The sequence below is a fragment of the Nyctereutes procyonoides genome, unplaced genomic scaffold, assembly GCF_905146905.1.
Source record: "Nyctereutes procyonoides isolate TBG_1078 unplaced genomic scaffold, NYPRO_anot_genome, whole genome shotgun sequence".
Classification (NCBI taxonomy): domain Eukaryota; kingdom Metazoa; phylum Chordata; class Mammalia; order Carnivora; family Canidae; genus Nyctereutes; species Nyctereutes procyonoides.
In genome coordinates, this window is record NW_026575049.1 from 49519665 (window position 1) to 49536989 (window position 17325).

The following is a 17325-nucleotide window of genomic DNA, read 5'->3' on the forward strand; positions in this document are numbered from 1 at the left end:
AAGATCAGCAGAGATGGAAAGACACTTTACTTTTACAATGGGGAAGAGATTCGGCTGACCAACAAGAGTGGCTGTCTTTACAGAACTGGAATTTCCATTTCCAACACCCTTGGCCATCTCTCTTTGGATGTGTTAACATGGATATGGCAAGATGGAGAGAGGAAGCCGGGAGAGCCTAAGTGACTGGGCAGGGAAAGTTGCTGAGACAGGGTGCACATCCTGCCTCCCTCTGCGGCTCTGCCCTCAGTAGCAGTGGTCATCAGTCACAGTCCTGGAAATGCTGGTGGTGTTCAATCCCCAACTCTCAAAGAGGGAGTCACTGGGAGGCAGCTGTGGGGAGATGGCAGCAAGCAGCATGCGTGACCTCTTATATCATAAAAAGTAAATTTGAGAGGGACACAGTCACCATAGTGTTGTTTATAACACCTAGAAATTAGAAACCGGGACTGAGTAATAGTATGGTATGTTGTGATAGGCCCGCACAATATGATATTGCTGGCTGTTGTGAAAATTCTAAAGAAGTCTTTAAAATGCGATAAAATATTAAGAAGCCATAAATCCAGTGAAATCTTGATTTGTTGTATTTATACCTTTCTGTACTTTTCAAGTTGCCTGTGCTAAATGTGTATTACCCTTATCTTCACCAAAGCATTTTTTAAAAAGGAAATGATCTAAGATAAGCAGAGTTATATAGGAGGGTAATGAATAACGAAGGTCTGTTTGCAACTGTGTGACATGTCTGGTGCTGGTTGGCAGTGGGCTCTCCATTCATGTGTCCTTGAAAAAGTCAGAGCTCAGGGCCTTTGTTCCAGCTCCATGCATTCCCATTGCCTTTCTGGACTTCAGTTTTCCTCATCTCTAAAATGGGGATGATGGTACCTGCCCTTTTCTATCCTGTTGGGGGAGGTTTACGGTTATCAGTTTATAAAGTGCTTTATAAACTGTAGTGATCGGCACAGGTGTAAAGTGGTATTCCTTCTAACACGTCGAATAAAGAAAAGCCTGCTAAGGCTTGGACTTGACGAAGCTAAGCGTGGCTACAGTTCACCACTGTTACTCCTATACATGCCTGGCTTTTCCCAGCTGGGCTGGGGACTGCACCTGTCCCCAGATTATATAAGGAGCTGGGTCATCTGGAGCCCCACAAGGGCTGTACCTATAGGGCTGCTTGGTAATTGGGTGTGCTGCTCTTCTCTGAGGCTGCCTGGAGCCCAGAAGGCCACTAGATAAGCATCTGCAGTGGGCCCCAAGCAGAATTGACCATTAGAGGGCCATGTTGGGTGGGCCACAGACATTACTGTCAGCTCTGAATGCAGTCCAGGCCCTCTCTCCAGGGGCAGACTGTCAGCGTGGGTCAGGGGCTCAGCCTCAGTGGAGGGGAGGTTGGGAGGTCGAGGCATGAGACACCTTTGGGGATTCTTCCTTCAGGGAAGGGATGAGTGGAGACATGCGCTCCTGTGGTAGCTGCCGCAGCCCTCACCCTTTCGCTGTATCCCCTCTTTTAGGACTTTTGATATACTAGTCTGTTGTATGCCTTTTTTTAAAAAAAAAATGTTATTTATTTGACAGAGAAAGAGAGAGAGAGAGCACAAGTAGGGGGAGCAGCAGGCAGAGGTAGAGGGAGAAGCAGACTCTCAGCTGAGCAGGGAGCCTGACATGGAGCTTGATTCTAGGGCCCTGGGATCAGGACCTGAGCTGAAGGCAGGCGCTTGACCAACTGAGCCACCAAGGTGCCCCATTTGTAGTATGGCTTATCTCCCAGTGGGGCTTGGTCTCCTTTGGAGCAGAGCCCATGCTCCTCACCAGAGGGGTGCATGTTAAGCAGATTGATGCTTTTATTCTCCTCATGTAGGTGTATCTGATCTGCCCAGTTCCTCCTGAATTTCTTCTATTTTGACTGGTTAACATCAATGCCTTTACTCCCCTCAATAATAAATTCATATCCCAGTCATTACTGCCTTTGGACAAATATCAGAATTCACCCAGAAAGTTGGCCACCAGAATATCACCTGCTTCTTCGCATTTTTGCTGCTCCTTTAGAACTGCCAAAGACCATTCTTTGCTGAAGTACCTTCAACTGTGGCAAAGCCTTATCTCTGAGGGCACATTTCATTCTTTCAAACAACCAACATCCATCCACTGCCAAATCTGGCGACTAAAGGAGGTGGACAAACACGATAATATTGTTTGGGGTTGAAAATATATGTATTCTATGAAGTGTTGTGACCAATTTTCTTGTATGGCTCTGAAATTAATTCTGAAAGGCCTCTCAAAATACTTAGAGCAATGGTTTCAGAAATAGACCTGGGTTTCAGTCCTCTGAAGACATGTGATCACAGGCATAGAAGCCTGTGGTTTAGGAAGCCCTCCAGGTGATTCTGCTGGAGTCCAAAGTTGAGAATCACTGCTCTGCAAAAACAGGACCAATACCACCACGTAGTTAACTAAGGATCAGATGAGATCGCCCATGAAATGCACCTCATCCTGGTGCTCCAGAAATACCAGTTTCCTTTTTCCTTCCACCAAAAACGAGAAACAAACTTTTAATTTTAACCTGACTGCTTTGCAATGGTGGTTCCCAGCCCTGGGTGCACATGGGAATCAGAGGGCAAGCTTTAAAATCCCTGATGCCCCGGCTGCACCTCAGCCCTGTTAACTCAGACTCTGGAGGTAGACATAGGACCCAGGCATCAGTCTTTAAGGCTTCTCTGGTGACTCGAGTGAGCCGCCAAGGTTGAGAAGCACCCACGTTGGCTCCTCTCTGATTTCATCCAGGCAGCTATCAACCCATGGGTGTGGGGGCTTAGCTCTTCCTCCTGATTCCTGGGAGCCGAAGCTGGTGTGCTTCTCTCTTTGGGCAGCCTTTGTTCAGTGGCCACAAGGAAGAGCCTTAGGGAAGAGCCACGAGACCCCTCCCAGTGACATTTGACCTTCCTTTCTTCCACTCGCAACCACCTGCACACTGTCACCAGCTTAGGATTTCACCACCAACCCATAGACTGATTTAGGTTGGCTTAATTAGCTTCAGTCTCCCTCCCTCCCTGCTGAAATCCATTCTGTCCTTAGACCCTCTAACCATATAGGGTTAACAGGTGTAGTGTTTTGGTACCCTGGTGGCCCACAGGCATTAGTCCTGCTCCTGTTGACAGGAGAGAATGGCTAGTTAAGGAACCAGACCATTGGTGCAGCTGGAGACATCCTGGGTGTGTGTGTGTGTGTGTGTATGTGTGTGTGTGTGTGTGTGTGTGTGTGTGTGTGTGTGTGTATCAGGGTGGGGGGGGGCAGACCAGGCTGTGTTCACCTGGAAGTCGGCAACCAGGATCAGGATCATCTTGACCAAGAGCTGATAATGGTTCGATTATTGACTTTGGCCAAGCTTGGAGCAATGACCCAGAAGTTAAGGAGACATTTGTAAGATAACAAAGCTCTGGACACAGAGGTCTTTCCTGGCTGAGTTGTGGCATATACCCACTGGAGCTTGAGGTCAGTTTTGCTTTCTCTTCTGACTAGTTGCCTGGTCCTTAAGTGGTCGCTTCCCTTAGTTGGAATCAAATGTTCCAGCGTGTGAGTTTCCACCTTGGGGAGGAGAAGTACAAACTCGCAGATATGAACATGTCAAAGAAGAGGACAGAAGTGTGTTCCCCATCAGCAGTGTGGAGAGGAACATTCCTGCAGGCTGGACCTGCAGCCTCCAGGGAGTCACCTGGAGCGCCCCCTCCACACCCCTGCCCCGCAGGGATGGAGGCTGCATCCCACTCAGGCCCTCAGCACTGACCCCTTCTTCCTCCCCCTACTCCATGTGAACTCGGATGGTGCCTCTTAACCCTACCGCTGAGGTTCCAGGTCTTTTTCCAGGGTGAGTGGGTGCTCACTTAAGGACAGAGATTCTTTATGTCACGGTGTCCATTTCACGACTTACCCCGCCCCTTCTCTGTGTTCTGTGAGCATCCAATTTGTGGAAAAGTGTCTAACACAGTGTGTAGAAGGTATGCAATAAACAGCAGGTTCCTTACTGCCAGTGGGAAAAATCTTTGATCTTGGACCCGAAAGAATTCAGTGTGAGACGATGTCTTTTATTAAGTCGAGTCGCCGAATCTCTCTCAATCTATTAAGAGGGAAATAATAGTTCCTATCCCTTGGGGTTGTTGTGAGAAACAAATGAGATAGCATGGACAGCGGGGAGAAAGTGGATTCTGACCCTGAAGCGTTGCAAGGGTGGTGTCCTGTCCTGTGTCCTTCTGGGATCAGCTGAAACCCTGCCTCCCTGGTAGCTTGCCCTGACCTTGCTCAGACTGACTTGTTTCTTATCTTAACCGTGTACACTGTTTATTGCCCGAACTTATTTCTGTGGTTGATGGAGGCACTTTGGGTTGTTGGTTCCCTAACAAGACCGGGTACTCCCCACAAGCAACGTGCATCCTAGCCGCTGTGCGGTTGCATGAGGTCCATCCCGGAGTTCAGTACTTGTTTCTGGGTTCTGCGGGGGGACACAGCCAGGGCCACATTTATGTTGGGTGTTCCATACACCAGATATTGTGCGGGACCACCCTGTGGTGGCAGGAGAGCCACCAAGAAAGGCAGGAGTAGGCACTTCATAGAAAGAGCAGTTTGGAGCAAGAAATAAATTTGAGTCTTTTCAGCTGATTTGGAAAACTTCAGGTTAAGCAATGTTTTATGAGAAACCAGCAAATTCTAACGTACCATATCTAGAATTGTCATTAAAAAAAAAAATGCTGGTCTGTTGCAGGTAATTCTAGAACCTATGGAGGGAGAGAAAATAAAGTACAGGTATTTTAGGCAATGAAGCCTCATTGACATAAGAAGGTTCAGCAACCCAACACAAAGACGTCAAGATCAGCCTGGCCCCCCAGTTACACCTCCAGCCCTGGGACAGCATTGATTTGGCGATGAAGAACGGCTGTTATGGCCAATCTCGGAAATCCACGGACACTCACATTTGCCCTATGTCAAGATAGTTTTCATCTGTGAAGAGCTTCCTAGTACTTCCAACCCTTGTCCACTCATCTCCTTTGATCCTGACAAATAAGACATGAGATCTCTCCCACTTTACAGACAAGGATATCAGGGCACCAAAAATGTATTTTCTCGCCCAGATCAGATGGCTAGATAGTAGTCTTGTGGCCAGTGTATTAGAAACACCAGCCCTCTGACTTCCAGCCCTCTTTCCTATTTGCCAAGAAGCCCAACCCGTGGTAAATTGCATAAGGAAGTAGGCTGTGTATGCATCAACTAGGGAGGTCTTACCTTCACACTTGACGTTAATTATGCTTGTTCTTCAGTGTTGCTAATTAAATGAGAGCGGTGTTACACATTTTTGTTCTTCCAGGAGTCAACATTAGACAGATATCTCTGGGCTGTGTCAAGGTTAACTAGATAATCTAATTAAAGTTATGCTGGCCCCAGAGTGCAACTGTAAAAACAAGGTAGCTGAAATGGAGCCCATGACTTTTAAAATAAGAGGCTGCATGAGATTCTCCATCTTTTTCTAAATGTTCGGATGTTGTGGTTTCTTTATTTCTTGCTAACTAAGCAATGGAAAGTACTGGCCTGGGAAGAGATGGGTTCTAGCCCCAGCTCTGCCACTGATTAGCTGGATTGCCCTAGGTATGTAACTTAGCCTGGTCGGGCCTCAGTTTCCAGATCTGTGGATTGGGGGCAAGAGCAATGCCTGCCTTGCCCGTCTCACATGCATGTTGTGAGAGATGGAATTAGACACGGAACACCCACGTGCCTCAGAACTTCTAAGTATCTGCTCACCGACTTCATGCTCTCCAAGGGCTTAAGCAGGCAGGCATTCACTTTGTGACCTTGGGCAAGTTACACATCACGTCTGAGCCTCTGTTTCCATATGTAGAAACTGTGCCCTCAGTATCTACCATATTGTCATTAGGATTATAATGTCATATATGTAAGGTCCTTGGTGCAATGTCGAGGCCCAAAAGTAGGTGTGAATAAACATTTGTGTGGTCCAGGGAACATAGTAGGACCTCGAATGCCATTGCCAGACAGAACACTGACTCCAGACTGCCTCTCCACCCCGCCGGCTCTTCCTCTCGGCCTTGTCTGTTCTTGCGCTCTAAGGAAGGAGCAGTAACAAAGGGAAACTGTGTGCATGCAGAAGTGGGCATTAATGTCACAGTCTGTGCTGGGAATCCCTTCTGCCCAGGATTGCTTCTCTAGATGCCCTAATGACTGGTCACCTGCTGCTGATGCTTTTGTTGGGGAGCACGGGTCAGTGCTAGAGAGTGGAATCCAGCATCCTAAAGACACTGGTTCTCCATTACCTGTTCTCACGACAGGCATGAAGTATACAGTTTTAGTGTCCTGTCCCCTCCCACGCTCCTTCCCTATGCCAGGATGTCTACAAGCCTTGAACAGCTGCTTTTGCTCCACAGTCAGAGGTCAAAATTAAAATGCAAATGGGAGGGACTCCTATAGAAACCACTGTTAAAGCTCTGGTGCAGGAGCAAGCTGGTCTTAAGGGCTGGCTCTGAGAGAGTGCAGATGGTGGGCTACGGGGCGAGGGCTTGGAGAATGGATGTGAGACGAGTTGAGGAAGCAGGAGTTTGGGAAAGGAAACAGCAAAAGGAGAGGGGACAGGAAAACATGGTTTCACCCATTTCACAACCTTTCTGAAGGTTTTCCCTGCCCATCAACAGCCGCTCGACATTCTTCCCACAATCTGAGTATATGATGCGTAACCCATGGGGAGCTGGGTGCTCTGTTTTTAAAAAATGAAGCATATTGTAAAGTGAGCAGTGCCTCTGCCCCAAATCTTGAGTTTGAGAGGCATGGCAACATTTTGTGAATCCCAATATATTGATCTTCTGGCCAGATAATAGGCTATAAAACCAAACAGAAGGATAAGCAGTGGCTGGCTTTGGAAATCTCAGGAGGGAGGACGGAGGGAGTGGGCTGGAGCTTGTTAGAGGAGGCCTTGAGAATCATGAACTGCATTGGACTGTTTATTGAAAAATAAAAACTTTTTTAAAAAAAAACTTCATTAAACAAGCAATACAAGTTATTTATAGAAATATAAGGAAATTCAGACAAGTACTAAAAATAGAATAATAATCCCCCCCTAACCTTACTGGTGGATAAAAGCCTGGATTCTGGGACCCACCTGCCTGGCACGAAGCCACTTCCCCACGTACCTGCCCAAGGGCTGCAGGTGAATTACCTCACCTCTGTGCATCTGTTTCCTCATCTAAATTAGAGATAACAATGCTACTACTTCCAATAGCAGTTGTGAGAATTCAAGAAGCTAATGTAGTGCTTAAAACAGCTCCTGGAATACAGTATGCTCTGTATATGTGATAACTCTAAGAATAATAGGTATTTTTCTTTTACTCTATTTCTAGACTTTTCCCTATGTAATCTATAAGAAGTATTATGTACTTTCTATATTTCTATGAAGATAGGTTGTATTATACTCTGTCGTAATATTTTTACTCTCATTTTTTTCATGGACAGATTTGTTATTAATATTAGCTAACATTGGTTGCTTGCAATTGGGATAAACCTGTGATGAAGACTTTACATAAATCATCATATCCAATCCTCACAACAATTCTGTGGGATAAGTACTGTTATTATCATCATACAGATGAGAAAACGGAGTCTGAGCAGTTTAAACAGTTGATGTGTACAGAGCGAGCGCTGGCAAGTGGAGAAGTTAGAATTTCAATCCAGGCAGGCTGGGTTTTGAACTTGCCTCTGTTCGGACTTAATATAGGCTTTGTAAGAAGATTTAGGATTTCTTTAAGATTTCCTGCAAGAGACAGGCCATCCCTGGGTACTCACCCCGGTCCTCAGATAGCCCAGGACCAAGTCACAGGCATTGCCAGTTGATTAATTGTGCTCTAAGCCCCCACATACAAATCCTGGTCTGGGCCACATAGGTAGGAGAGAGGTAGAAAGAAGCACAAACATACGCGAACACAGGGCTGGCAGCATATAGCAGAGACTGTGTGTGATCAGACGATGGGTGTGAGCCACATCAGCTCAGTGGGAGAGTCTGGCCGCACCAGGGTTTGGGGCCCTGGACTGTGTTGACCAGGGGCATGAGAGGGATGACAGTGACATTTCAGGAACTAACCCCTGCTCTCTGAATTTAGGAGTAGCTCGGAGAGGAGGAAGGAGAAGTCCCGGGACGCTGCCAGGTGCCGGCGGAGCAAAGAGACAGAGGTCTTCTACGAGCTGGCCCATGAGCTGCCCCTGCCTCACAGTGTGAGCTCCCACCTGGACAAAGCCTCCATCATGCGGCTGGCCATCAGCTTCCTGCGCACACACAAGCTCCTGTCCTCAGGTGAGGCTGGCAGTCTCCCCAAGCTGGTGCTGAGGACAGCCCGACCAGCGTGTGTGTAGACACGGGAGGCTCTGCGGTGCGGGCATTGGGGGGCCCCTGGGAAGGCCTCCCCCGCAGAACTCCCACCCTTCAGAACCTCTGCCCGTACGAATGCCACCGCCAGTGCTTCATTCCTTTGACTTGAACACCTCCCTTCCAGCAGTTTCCTTTCCAATGAATACAGCCATGGGGCAAAGAGCAGGGATGGGACCAAGGAAGTACATGGGGACCCAGAAGCTGAGATGAGCAGAAAGGGCCGAGGGAGCAGGAGCCCCTTTTGTCAGCTCCCCCTTGCCTGGCCTGCCGGCTGCCACAGCCACTCTCCTCTCTAGAGCGGACCTTTAGGAAGCACTCTCGTGCTCACCTTCCATCTACCTTCTCCAGAAGGCCAACAGAGTGCCCGTGAGCATTTTTCCGTCTTACTAGCCAGCCTGCCAGACAAATCACGTGGTGTCTCTGCTCTTGGTTTCCTGCAAAAGGGGCTTAAGAATACTTTGTGCTCAGGCCATCTGTGAGAACGAGAGGAGGTGAAGTCTGTACTGCACCTGACCTGGCCACACTCATTTACACTGTGGAGCCCTTGGTGGCTAACAGCCTCCCCACAGGACCAGCCAAGTCTCACCCTCCCTGGTATCACTGTAGGCCTCAAGTTCACAAAACTTTTTTTTTTCCCCTCAAAGTTCACAATCTTCAAAACACCATTTCCTGTTAGTCCTGACCAGAAAGAGACAGCCTAGGAAGGTCTCCAGTTTCAGATCCTATGTGACAGTCCCTTCTGGCCTGTCAGTTTCATAAGGAAACTGGGCGGCAGGTAGTACCCCCACCCCATGTGGCTGAGGTGCTGCAGGTGGCAGTGTCCTCTCCAGGGAGCACAAGGCAGGCAGGCAGGCAGGCAGGGGAAGGTTCCTTTGTGGTGAGTTTTCAGCTTTCGTGAGTGAGCCTGGTGCCTTGGAGCTGGTTGACTGGGCCATCCTGTTAGGACGTGGCTATTCTGGGAAAGAAACCCAGAGCAGAGGGAATCCAGTGCGAGGCGGAGAGGCCGGACCAGCATGTGCTATTCTGGGCCCCAGAGCACAGGAAGGATATGGGGAAAGGAAGACTTTCAGAAAATAGGATGACAGCTCAGTGGGTCCCTCAAGGGTCGGAGGGCTAACCCTGTACCACAAATCTAAAGAGTCTCAGAAAGGAGCAGTCAGAGGGGAGAACCAAGGGTAAAGGCACGCTCTATAAATACTTTCAAAGAAACAATGCCAGGGAATGGCAGATTGATCATAGATGCTACTGAAAAGAGGGAACAGTGGCCTGTAGACACCATCAGAGGGCACATGTGTACCTCTGTCTTTAAAGAGGCTTCTCTTTCTGGACAGGTGAGGGCAGTGTCTGGTAGTGCTGGAATCACCTTGCATTACAAAGAGTCTGCAGTGGAGGATTTCTGGACTAGACAGGGACCCTCTTCCCACACTCGGAAGCATCTCCTCAACTTCCCTGTTATACTTAAAATTCTACTCTTAGACATGAATGCCTTTGGGTAAATCATTGCTTCCTTCCACCGCAAGCCCCGTTCCTCCACCAACAGAGATCCCAAAAGGACTAATATATGCATCCCAGGACACCTCCCTGATGGAATTTGGACTTGTAGAACATTGTAGAACGATGAGAAGTGAGGTACAAAAACGTTAAGGTTGCTGCAAGTCACACACTTAGTACATGATGAATCTGCAGGTGGAATGAAAGTTCTTTTGAATCCGTGTTTATGAGAAAGACGGACATGGGAGGGTAGGAGCATTCTGCAACCTGGTCAGGCAAAGATGTTGACAAAGGCCAAGTGTGGGGGGGAAGAGGTGGGTCCTTCCTTGGCACGAGAACCAAAGTTGGAAAGAGGCACCTAGAGGCTAGCCCTGAGCAGTGGGAGTGCAGAGATGGTCTTCACACATTCAGTGAGTTGTTTCTATACTTTCTCTTGGTGCACGGTGTTGATTTCCATGCTCTCCCATACATAATCATCCTTCTCGGTGGGTCAGAGGTTGGCTTGGAGAGGGCCGTGAATCAGAGGCTGGGTTCCCTGCCCCTCGCCCTCCAACTATGTCTGCCTGCTTGTGTGTGGTCAGGAGCTCCCCCACCCCTCACCCCCATGTGCCAGCCACACCCAGGAAAATAGGACCACAGTGAGACAGCACACATCCCCGCTCAGAAGCTGCTGCAAGGTGTAGACACCAAATGCCTGCCCTCTGGCTCAGCTTGGCCTCAGACTGAGCACACAACCTCAGTGTGTCAGCTCTGGTCCTCTGTCCTGAGGAGAGAGATGATGGGAAAGGCTAAGAAGTGTCTCCATTTGGCCATCTGGTCCTGGTGTCCTCGATGGAGTCATTCTCATAAAACACACATTATCCAGGGGAGGAGGTGGATGGCTTTTCAATGCCCCCTTTATCTGCCTTCTCTTCTAGGCTCCTCCTGCACGTTCTTGTTGAAATCATCTTCAGGAATTGCATATGAGGCAGGGTCTCTTTTTTATTTATTTATTTTTACCTTAAATCACTTTTTGCTTTTTCAAAACATGCACTGTGGTGAAAAGGAGTACAGGACTTGTGGGCAGATAGACCCACACTGGAACCTCAGTTGGATGGCCTTCTTTGCAAGTTTGTGAGAATCTCTTCCCTACCCCTGAGCTTTACTTTCTCGTTCGCACAAGGGGGATACCAGTACTTCCCTTGCAGTGCTATTTGACAATCGAGATAAGTGGCTAGAAAAGCCCTTATCGTCTTGCTTGCCACATCTGAGGCTCTCCGTAAGGTAGCGTTTAGAAATAAAAGTTCTGATGAATAAGCAAATTGATTTATCCTAAGTATAGGCTTCTGGAGAAATGATGTCAACAGGAACCCAGTGGAAACCTGCATGTCCTCTTACCCACCTTGCAGTGGTGCATATCAAAATGCAGAGTAGCCAAGTTTTCTCAAGTCAAAACAAACCACAGATTCATCACTGAAGCATTTCTAACAAAGGTGAGCACCAATGTTGGCTCACTTTAAAATAGGAAATAGCTGGTTGCATACCTCAGAGTTCAAAAGGCTAAAAAAGACCAGGTTTTGCTTTAGAAAAGTTTCTTCTTTACTTAGTAACACGCTTCTCTTTGATTTTCACAGTAGGCTGTTCTGTGTGGGAATGTTGGAGAGGAAATCTCAGCGCTGAGAAATTCAGGCTGGGAGTCGGGGCGGCCGATTGAGATTCGTATCACAGGAAGCAAACTGAAACAATAGCTTTATGATATTAGCTTCCACGCTGGGCCGAGAACAGAACACACTGACGGGAACATCAGTGGAAATACCGCTTGATTGTCTTAAATCCTCTTTCAAGATGAGCCCCACAAACCATGACCAAATGAGGGTCACTTCTGCATCCAGAGGGCATTACAGAGCAGCAAATATGCAAAATCAGCTTTTCACTATTAAACTGAGTTTTGGCTTCCCCACACTCCGATGTGGTGAAATCAAATTGATTTTACACGATTGCTAGAGGTCCTCGTGTAGCAAGGTTTCGAAAGAGAAATGTCAGCTTTATTATTAATTCATTGGCATGAATGAATCGATTCATTCATGCCTTGCCCCACTCACCTTCCAAATCAAGGCCTTTTTCGGCCCTGTTTAGAGAGGAGCTGAGAAGCGGATTCATGCCAGGATGTTAACGGCTGAAAGCAGCTAATGTGCAATCTCTTCTAGAGATACTGACCTTGTTCAGATCACTCCCTAACTGGAACCAAAAAAGTCTGGTCAGACAGCAGGTGTTTGCTGATCCCAGCCCTGTGCTACATCTTATAAGGCATATACAGAGAGATGAGATAAGATAAGATAATAAGTTCCATAAAGAGCAAAGGAATGAATCTCTAATGGTGGACTTTGGGAGGCCAGCAAGACCTGGTAAAACACAGTGCCTTCTGCCGAAGATGTGAGCCTACTACCAGGCAATGGTCATGGGGTGGCCTACGGGCCTGGGGAGGCTGGAGTGGGGAATCAATTTTAAAACGAAAGCCTCTGTGATGATAGCTAAGTGGTGCCTGAAGCAGGGAGAGCACAGCAGCATGGTTTAAGAATCTTCAAAGCGGTCCTGGAACTTGTCAGAGTGGGAAACAAAGAGGGAAGATGACCCTGGTGGAATAAAGACGCATCCTGACCAGCAGTGCCTTCCAAGAGTCTGGTCTCAGGGACCTTGTCAGGAGCTTCTGTCCCTGCCACCCTGCCCGCTTACCCCAGATGCCCAGCTCCTGCTGCACATGGGTGGTGCCGCCTGAAGGAAATGAGCGGTGCTCCGGAAAAAGTGCTCCGAAACCTCAGCCCGCGCATATCCTGGCTGTGGGGAGTCGTCATCAAAGCCTGTTTACTGGGGCTATTTTTAGCATTAAAGAATCTTGTTGTGCTCCCCAGGCTGAGCATGCTTGGTCTTAGCGCCTCGGATTCTGACAGCCTGCGCCGTTTCTGGGGGTCAGACCCCGAAGGGTCCTGGGAAGCAAAAAACTGAAACCTAGAGCCCCGGGCGATTTGGAGACCCCTTTGGGGGCTGCTCGAGCACCTACAGTCGGTTTGTTTTTATATAGCACCAAGGGTTTCTTCTGGATTGTTGCGTGACCTGATGGTGGTCTATCTTTGTCTTTCCCACCAGTCTATAGATTCCTTGAGCGAAAAGATTGCTCTTATACCTTTCAGTATCCCTGATTGTCCCTAGGACAGGACTGAACACATAGGGACACTTGTTGACAGATGACCTGACTGATTTCCGGCCTTGTACCCAGCACAGGGCAGACACATAGTAGGGGTATAATGACGACATAGGGAAGAGGTGAATTTTCTACATACCTGACATGGAGTCAGAGATTAATGATGCCATAGGGAAGACTGACGCTCCCATGAAAGAGCAGGAGAGCAAAAGCAATCTTCTGCAGAGGGTGAGGTGCATGCGCCCCTGGCCCCTGGGGTAAAGGTCTGCCTCTGGCCCTGCAGTTTTCACATCAGCCCCAAGCTGAAACTCTTTCAGAATCCCCCAAGAGGAAAAGCAGGTGCGGCAGGAGCACATATTTCCATAAGGGAAAGAGGCCAGTTTGTTCCAGGGGCCCCTCAAGGCCAGCCCACTGGCTTTCTGGTCCTCCAGCCATTGTGACTTCAATTCTAAGATGTTCTGTTCCCATTTGTGGGTCCCTGAGCACCCCTCTCCCTTCCTTGCAGAAGCTGGCTGGCCAGCTGCTAAAGCCAATTCACCACCTCCTGAAAGCAGCGAGTGTACTGGGCACGGATGGAAACCAGTTTGGCTGGCTTGGAAACTGTTAAAAACAGGAAATTTTAAGCAGAACTATTTCCTCTGGGCCTAGTTAACCCAAATAGGGTTGTCTTGGGATTACACCAGATTTTTATGTCAGTGTTGCCACTGAGATCAAAGAAATTGAAGAGAGAGAGAAAAAAATCTTCTCAATAGGCCAGAAATCACAGGACTGGCCTTTGCTGTCTAGAGGTGGTCACCTATCTGGTGTGATTTAATGGTGCTGGAAACCTCTCCTCACCCCTCCCCAAAATAGGTCACCACCTGCCAAAACAGTTTGATTTTCCCAGCATTAAGGGTCACTCATAGGGCCTTGAGTTCATAGCCATGCTTCTCAACCTGTGCTCCTAGGTTCTGGCAGCATCCGCATCACCTGGAAACTGGTTAGAAGAGCAGATTCTCTGCCCCTTGAGATCTGCTGAATCAGGGCCTCTGGGGATGGGCCTATCCAAGGCTGGCTTCAGGAGTGTGTGACCTGTGCAGAGGGGCCTCAGAGGGGCCCTGGACATGGTGACATCCTTCAACAAGAGGTCCCACATTTCCCCACTAGGGCCCATGAGTTACGTCTTAGCCCTTGGCCCCAAAATCCCTCCGTTTGCCAGCCCTGCCAGGGATGCTGATACATGCTCAACTGTGAAAGTTCTGAGTTACCCGTCTCTCCTAAAGCCCCTATTTAAATATGGCTGTTAGCTGGAGCACCAACGTTGGCAGTGCCAACACCCATGCCTAGAACTTTGGCTCATTATCATCAGTTGAACTGACTAGTTAGTTGGCAGAAACCCTAAGCAAAGATCAAGTGTGGGAATGTGTATAGTATAAGGTCATCCCCAGATGGTGTCCCCTCCCAGAGGCTACCTAGGGTGTGAAGAGGAAAGAATTTCCCTTGTTTGTTCCATCTAGCAAAACAGAAGGGAAGTCACCAGGACATTACTCTCTGTAGCCCAACTCTTAGCCCTAAAGGTGAGTCTGCCCCTGAATGGGCCTGCTGTGTTCCTCTGTGACTCTAGCTCCTGTCCTGAAGGTGGCTGGTCCTCAGTGGTGCCACAGAAGCTCCTTGGTAGAAACATCTCCTAATTTGGATTTGTTTTCTTGAGGAATAACAGCATATAGCCCAGAGCTTAAATTGAGGGGCTCAAGGGAAAAGAAAACCAAATAAATTCAGTGCCCTTGCAGAGAGGCCCTTGGACTTCATTTCACAGGCCCTTCCTTGTCAAGTGGCCCAGAAATCTAACTGCATTTTACATTCCCTAGAACAGTCTCAAGTTGGAAGAGGTCTTATAGTTAGTGAATATTAACTTTTATAAAGTACAAATTGCTCTCAATCTTGTTCTGTAAATTAAATGAGGTCTACTTGGCATGATGTTTGTACTGCCTGGGGCCTGAGAACTTTCTTTGGGATAAGAGCTGAGTCAACATTTTGTCTGCTGTTTTTGCAACTAGCTGAAGTGTATTTGAAAGGCCTCGGCTACTCACAGTGGTTGGTTGCGGGGTGGTGCTTCCAGAGGCAGCCCCTAGCAACTACTTCTCCAGCCTGCCATGAGCGCAGTGGCTTGCCTTCTCATGTGGTTCTTGCCCCTCTGGTCTTCACGGTCTCTCTCCAAACTGTCAGCGTGCCATTGCCAGGTGATTCTCTCCAGAGCAGTGCTCTGAGATGCCACTGCTCCAGCGCACTGGACCCACCTCAGTGGCCCAGTTTACTAAGTCTGGAAAATGGAGCCTCCTCTTTGGCCAGATGGATATCTCCTCAGTCCCTGGAAGGGAGCTTGCTCCAGACTCTTCCACCTCTATGTTTGCCCAGTGTCTGCCCAACCCAACCTGGCCCAGAAAGTTCTTTCGCTTTACAAAGTAAATGCCTGTTTTTCATGAGCCTCTTCAAATGCCCTTTTGTGGAACAGTTGTCTCCGACCACCTCGAAACGACCCACTCTTCTCTGAACCCATCAGCACTTTCTGTCTGCACCCCTCTTTGGTCACCCAGCTCTGTTGCCCCTGAGTTTTTTACTTAGATTTTAATTTCTGTGTGCTCCACATCCCCTGCTTAGGCTTTGAGCAATTTTAGGGCAGTGACAGTATCCTAGAGGGAGGAGAAGGGAAGAAAATATGATGGTGATTGGTGGCGTTCTTGGCATTTTAAATACTTACTTAACCCTTACAACTCAAAAAGATGGAAATGGTTATTTCTGTTTGGCTGATGGAAGAAACCGATGTTCAAAGAGGTCATTAGTCAAAGTCATAGTCTAGTAGGAAGAAGAATAGATGCTATGTCTATTTGACTCCAGGCCTATAAATGGTTAGGAGCCCAGCTGCTAGATTCATCTGCCTGAGCCCACTAACCACAGTCTTTATAGCCTCAGGAAAATAATTGAGTGCGTCTCTCTAAGCCTCACCTATAAGATGAGACAAAGAATAGTACCTGCCTCACAGGCATTGAAGAGATTATATAGTATGTTCAGTGTGGTCATTGCCCCGTGTACGTTAGTGGGTAAGGTTATGGTTCCTAGTGCTACTGTGACTGCTGTCACATCCATGACACCTGCTGCCACCATTACCCCTCATCCCAGAAGTATGCTGCCACTATGGCCTCACCTCCTGCAAAACCCTGTCAGGTTGTCCTCTGTGTAGTGGTGCTTATCAAATACCTGCTGCTTGGACACTTAGATGGTTGGCAGTGGGCATTTCCAGAAAAGTCCACTTAATGTCTTTGAGGCATCCCTGGAAGATATTTGTCTGTACCAGCCACATCTATCTTAGTACCACATTCATGTAGGTCGTCCGACTCTCCCTCTCTTTCCAGTGTGCTCTGAAAATGAGTCTGAAGCTGAGGCCAACCAACAGATGGACAACTTGTACCTGAAAGCATTGGAGGGTTTCATTGCTGTGGTGACCCAAGATGGAGACATGATCTTTCTGTCGGAAAACATCAGCAAGTTCATGGGACTCACACAGGTGATGGCCTCCTCTGGCTCTTTCAAAAGGGGAAAATGTATCCATTTAGGGGTAGAAATGAGTAGAAGGCTCTGGCTACATCCCTCCTGACCTTTCCCTGGCTGTGCCCACCCCTCTCCTTTCTGACCTCAGGCTACCAGCCTCAAGAACACACTCCCAGCCCTCGTGTTAGGGTTGGCATTGCTGGTGAATCAACCCTTGGGAGTCAGGTCTTTGTCATCAATAGCAGTCCTTTGTTATGTCCGGATGTCTGTGCACATCCCTGGATTGGGATACAAAAGACCTGCTTCAGTCTGCTCTCTATCTCCTGACCTGGACAGTAGCTCAGCTGCCTCTTGGAAACTTCTTCAGCATTAGGAATAATGAAGCCCAACCTTGTTTTTGAAACAGGTGGAGCTAACAGGACACAGTATCTTTGACTTTACTCATCCCTGTGACCACGAGGAGATTCGTGAGAACCTGAGTCTCAAAAGTGGTAAAGTATTATTCACTGTGTGTTTTATTCTTTCTTATACAACCTGGGAGGGGATCTGCATTCCCTTTGTCTACAAATGGAGGGCTGATGGATCTTGGTCATCATGATCCAGAAAAAAACCTGGCATCCCTAAAATATCCAGCAGAGCTTATGGCATGAGATGGAGGGCACCAGAAGGACTTGGCACTCAGAGCTGTCTTCGGCCAGCCCTTTGTGGTGCCTGATGACATGCTCGG

At 48.1% G+C, this 17325-nt stretch overlaps 1 protein-coding gene across 1 annotated transcript in view; it reads left to right on the forward strand.

Annotated features, from left to right (window-relative positions):
• EPAS1 (endothelial PAS domain protein 1) overlaps nt 1–17325 on the forward strand; it is an 84499-nt gene that overhangs the window by 39352 nt on the left and 27822 nt on the right. Inside the window, exons 2-4 of the mRNA XM_055327976.1 lie at nt 8139–8329; nt 16463–16614; nt 17005–17089. Coding sequence (XP_055183951.1) covers nt 8139–8329; nt 16463–16614; nt 17005–17089 — 428 coding nt within the window. The remainder of the gene's footprint in view (nt 1–8138; nt 8330–16462; nt 16615–17004; nt 17090–17325) is intronic.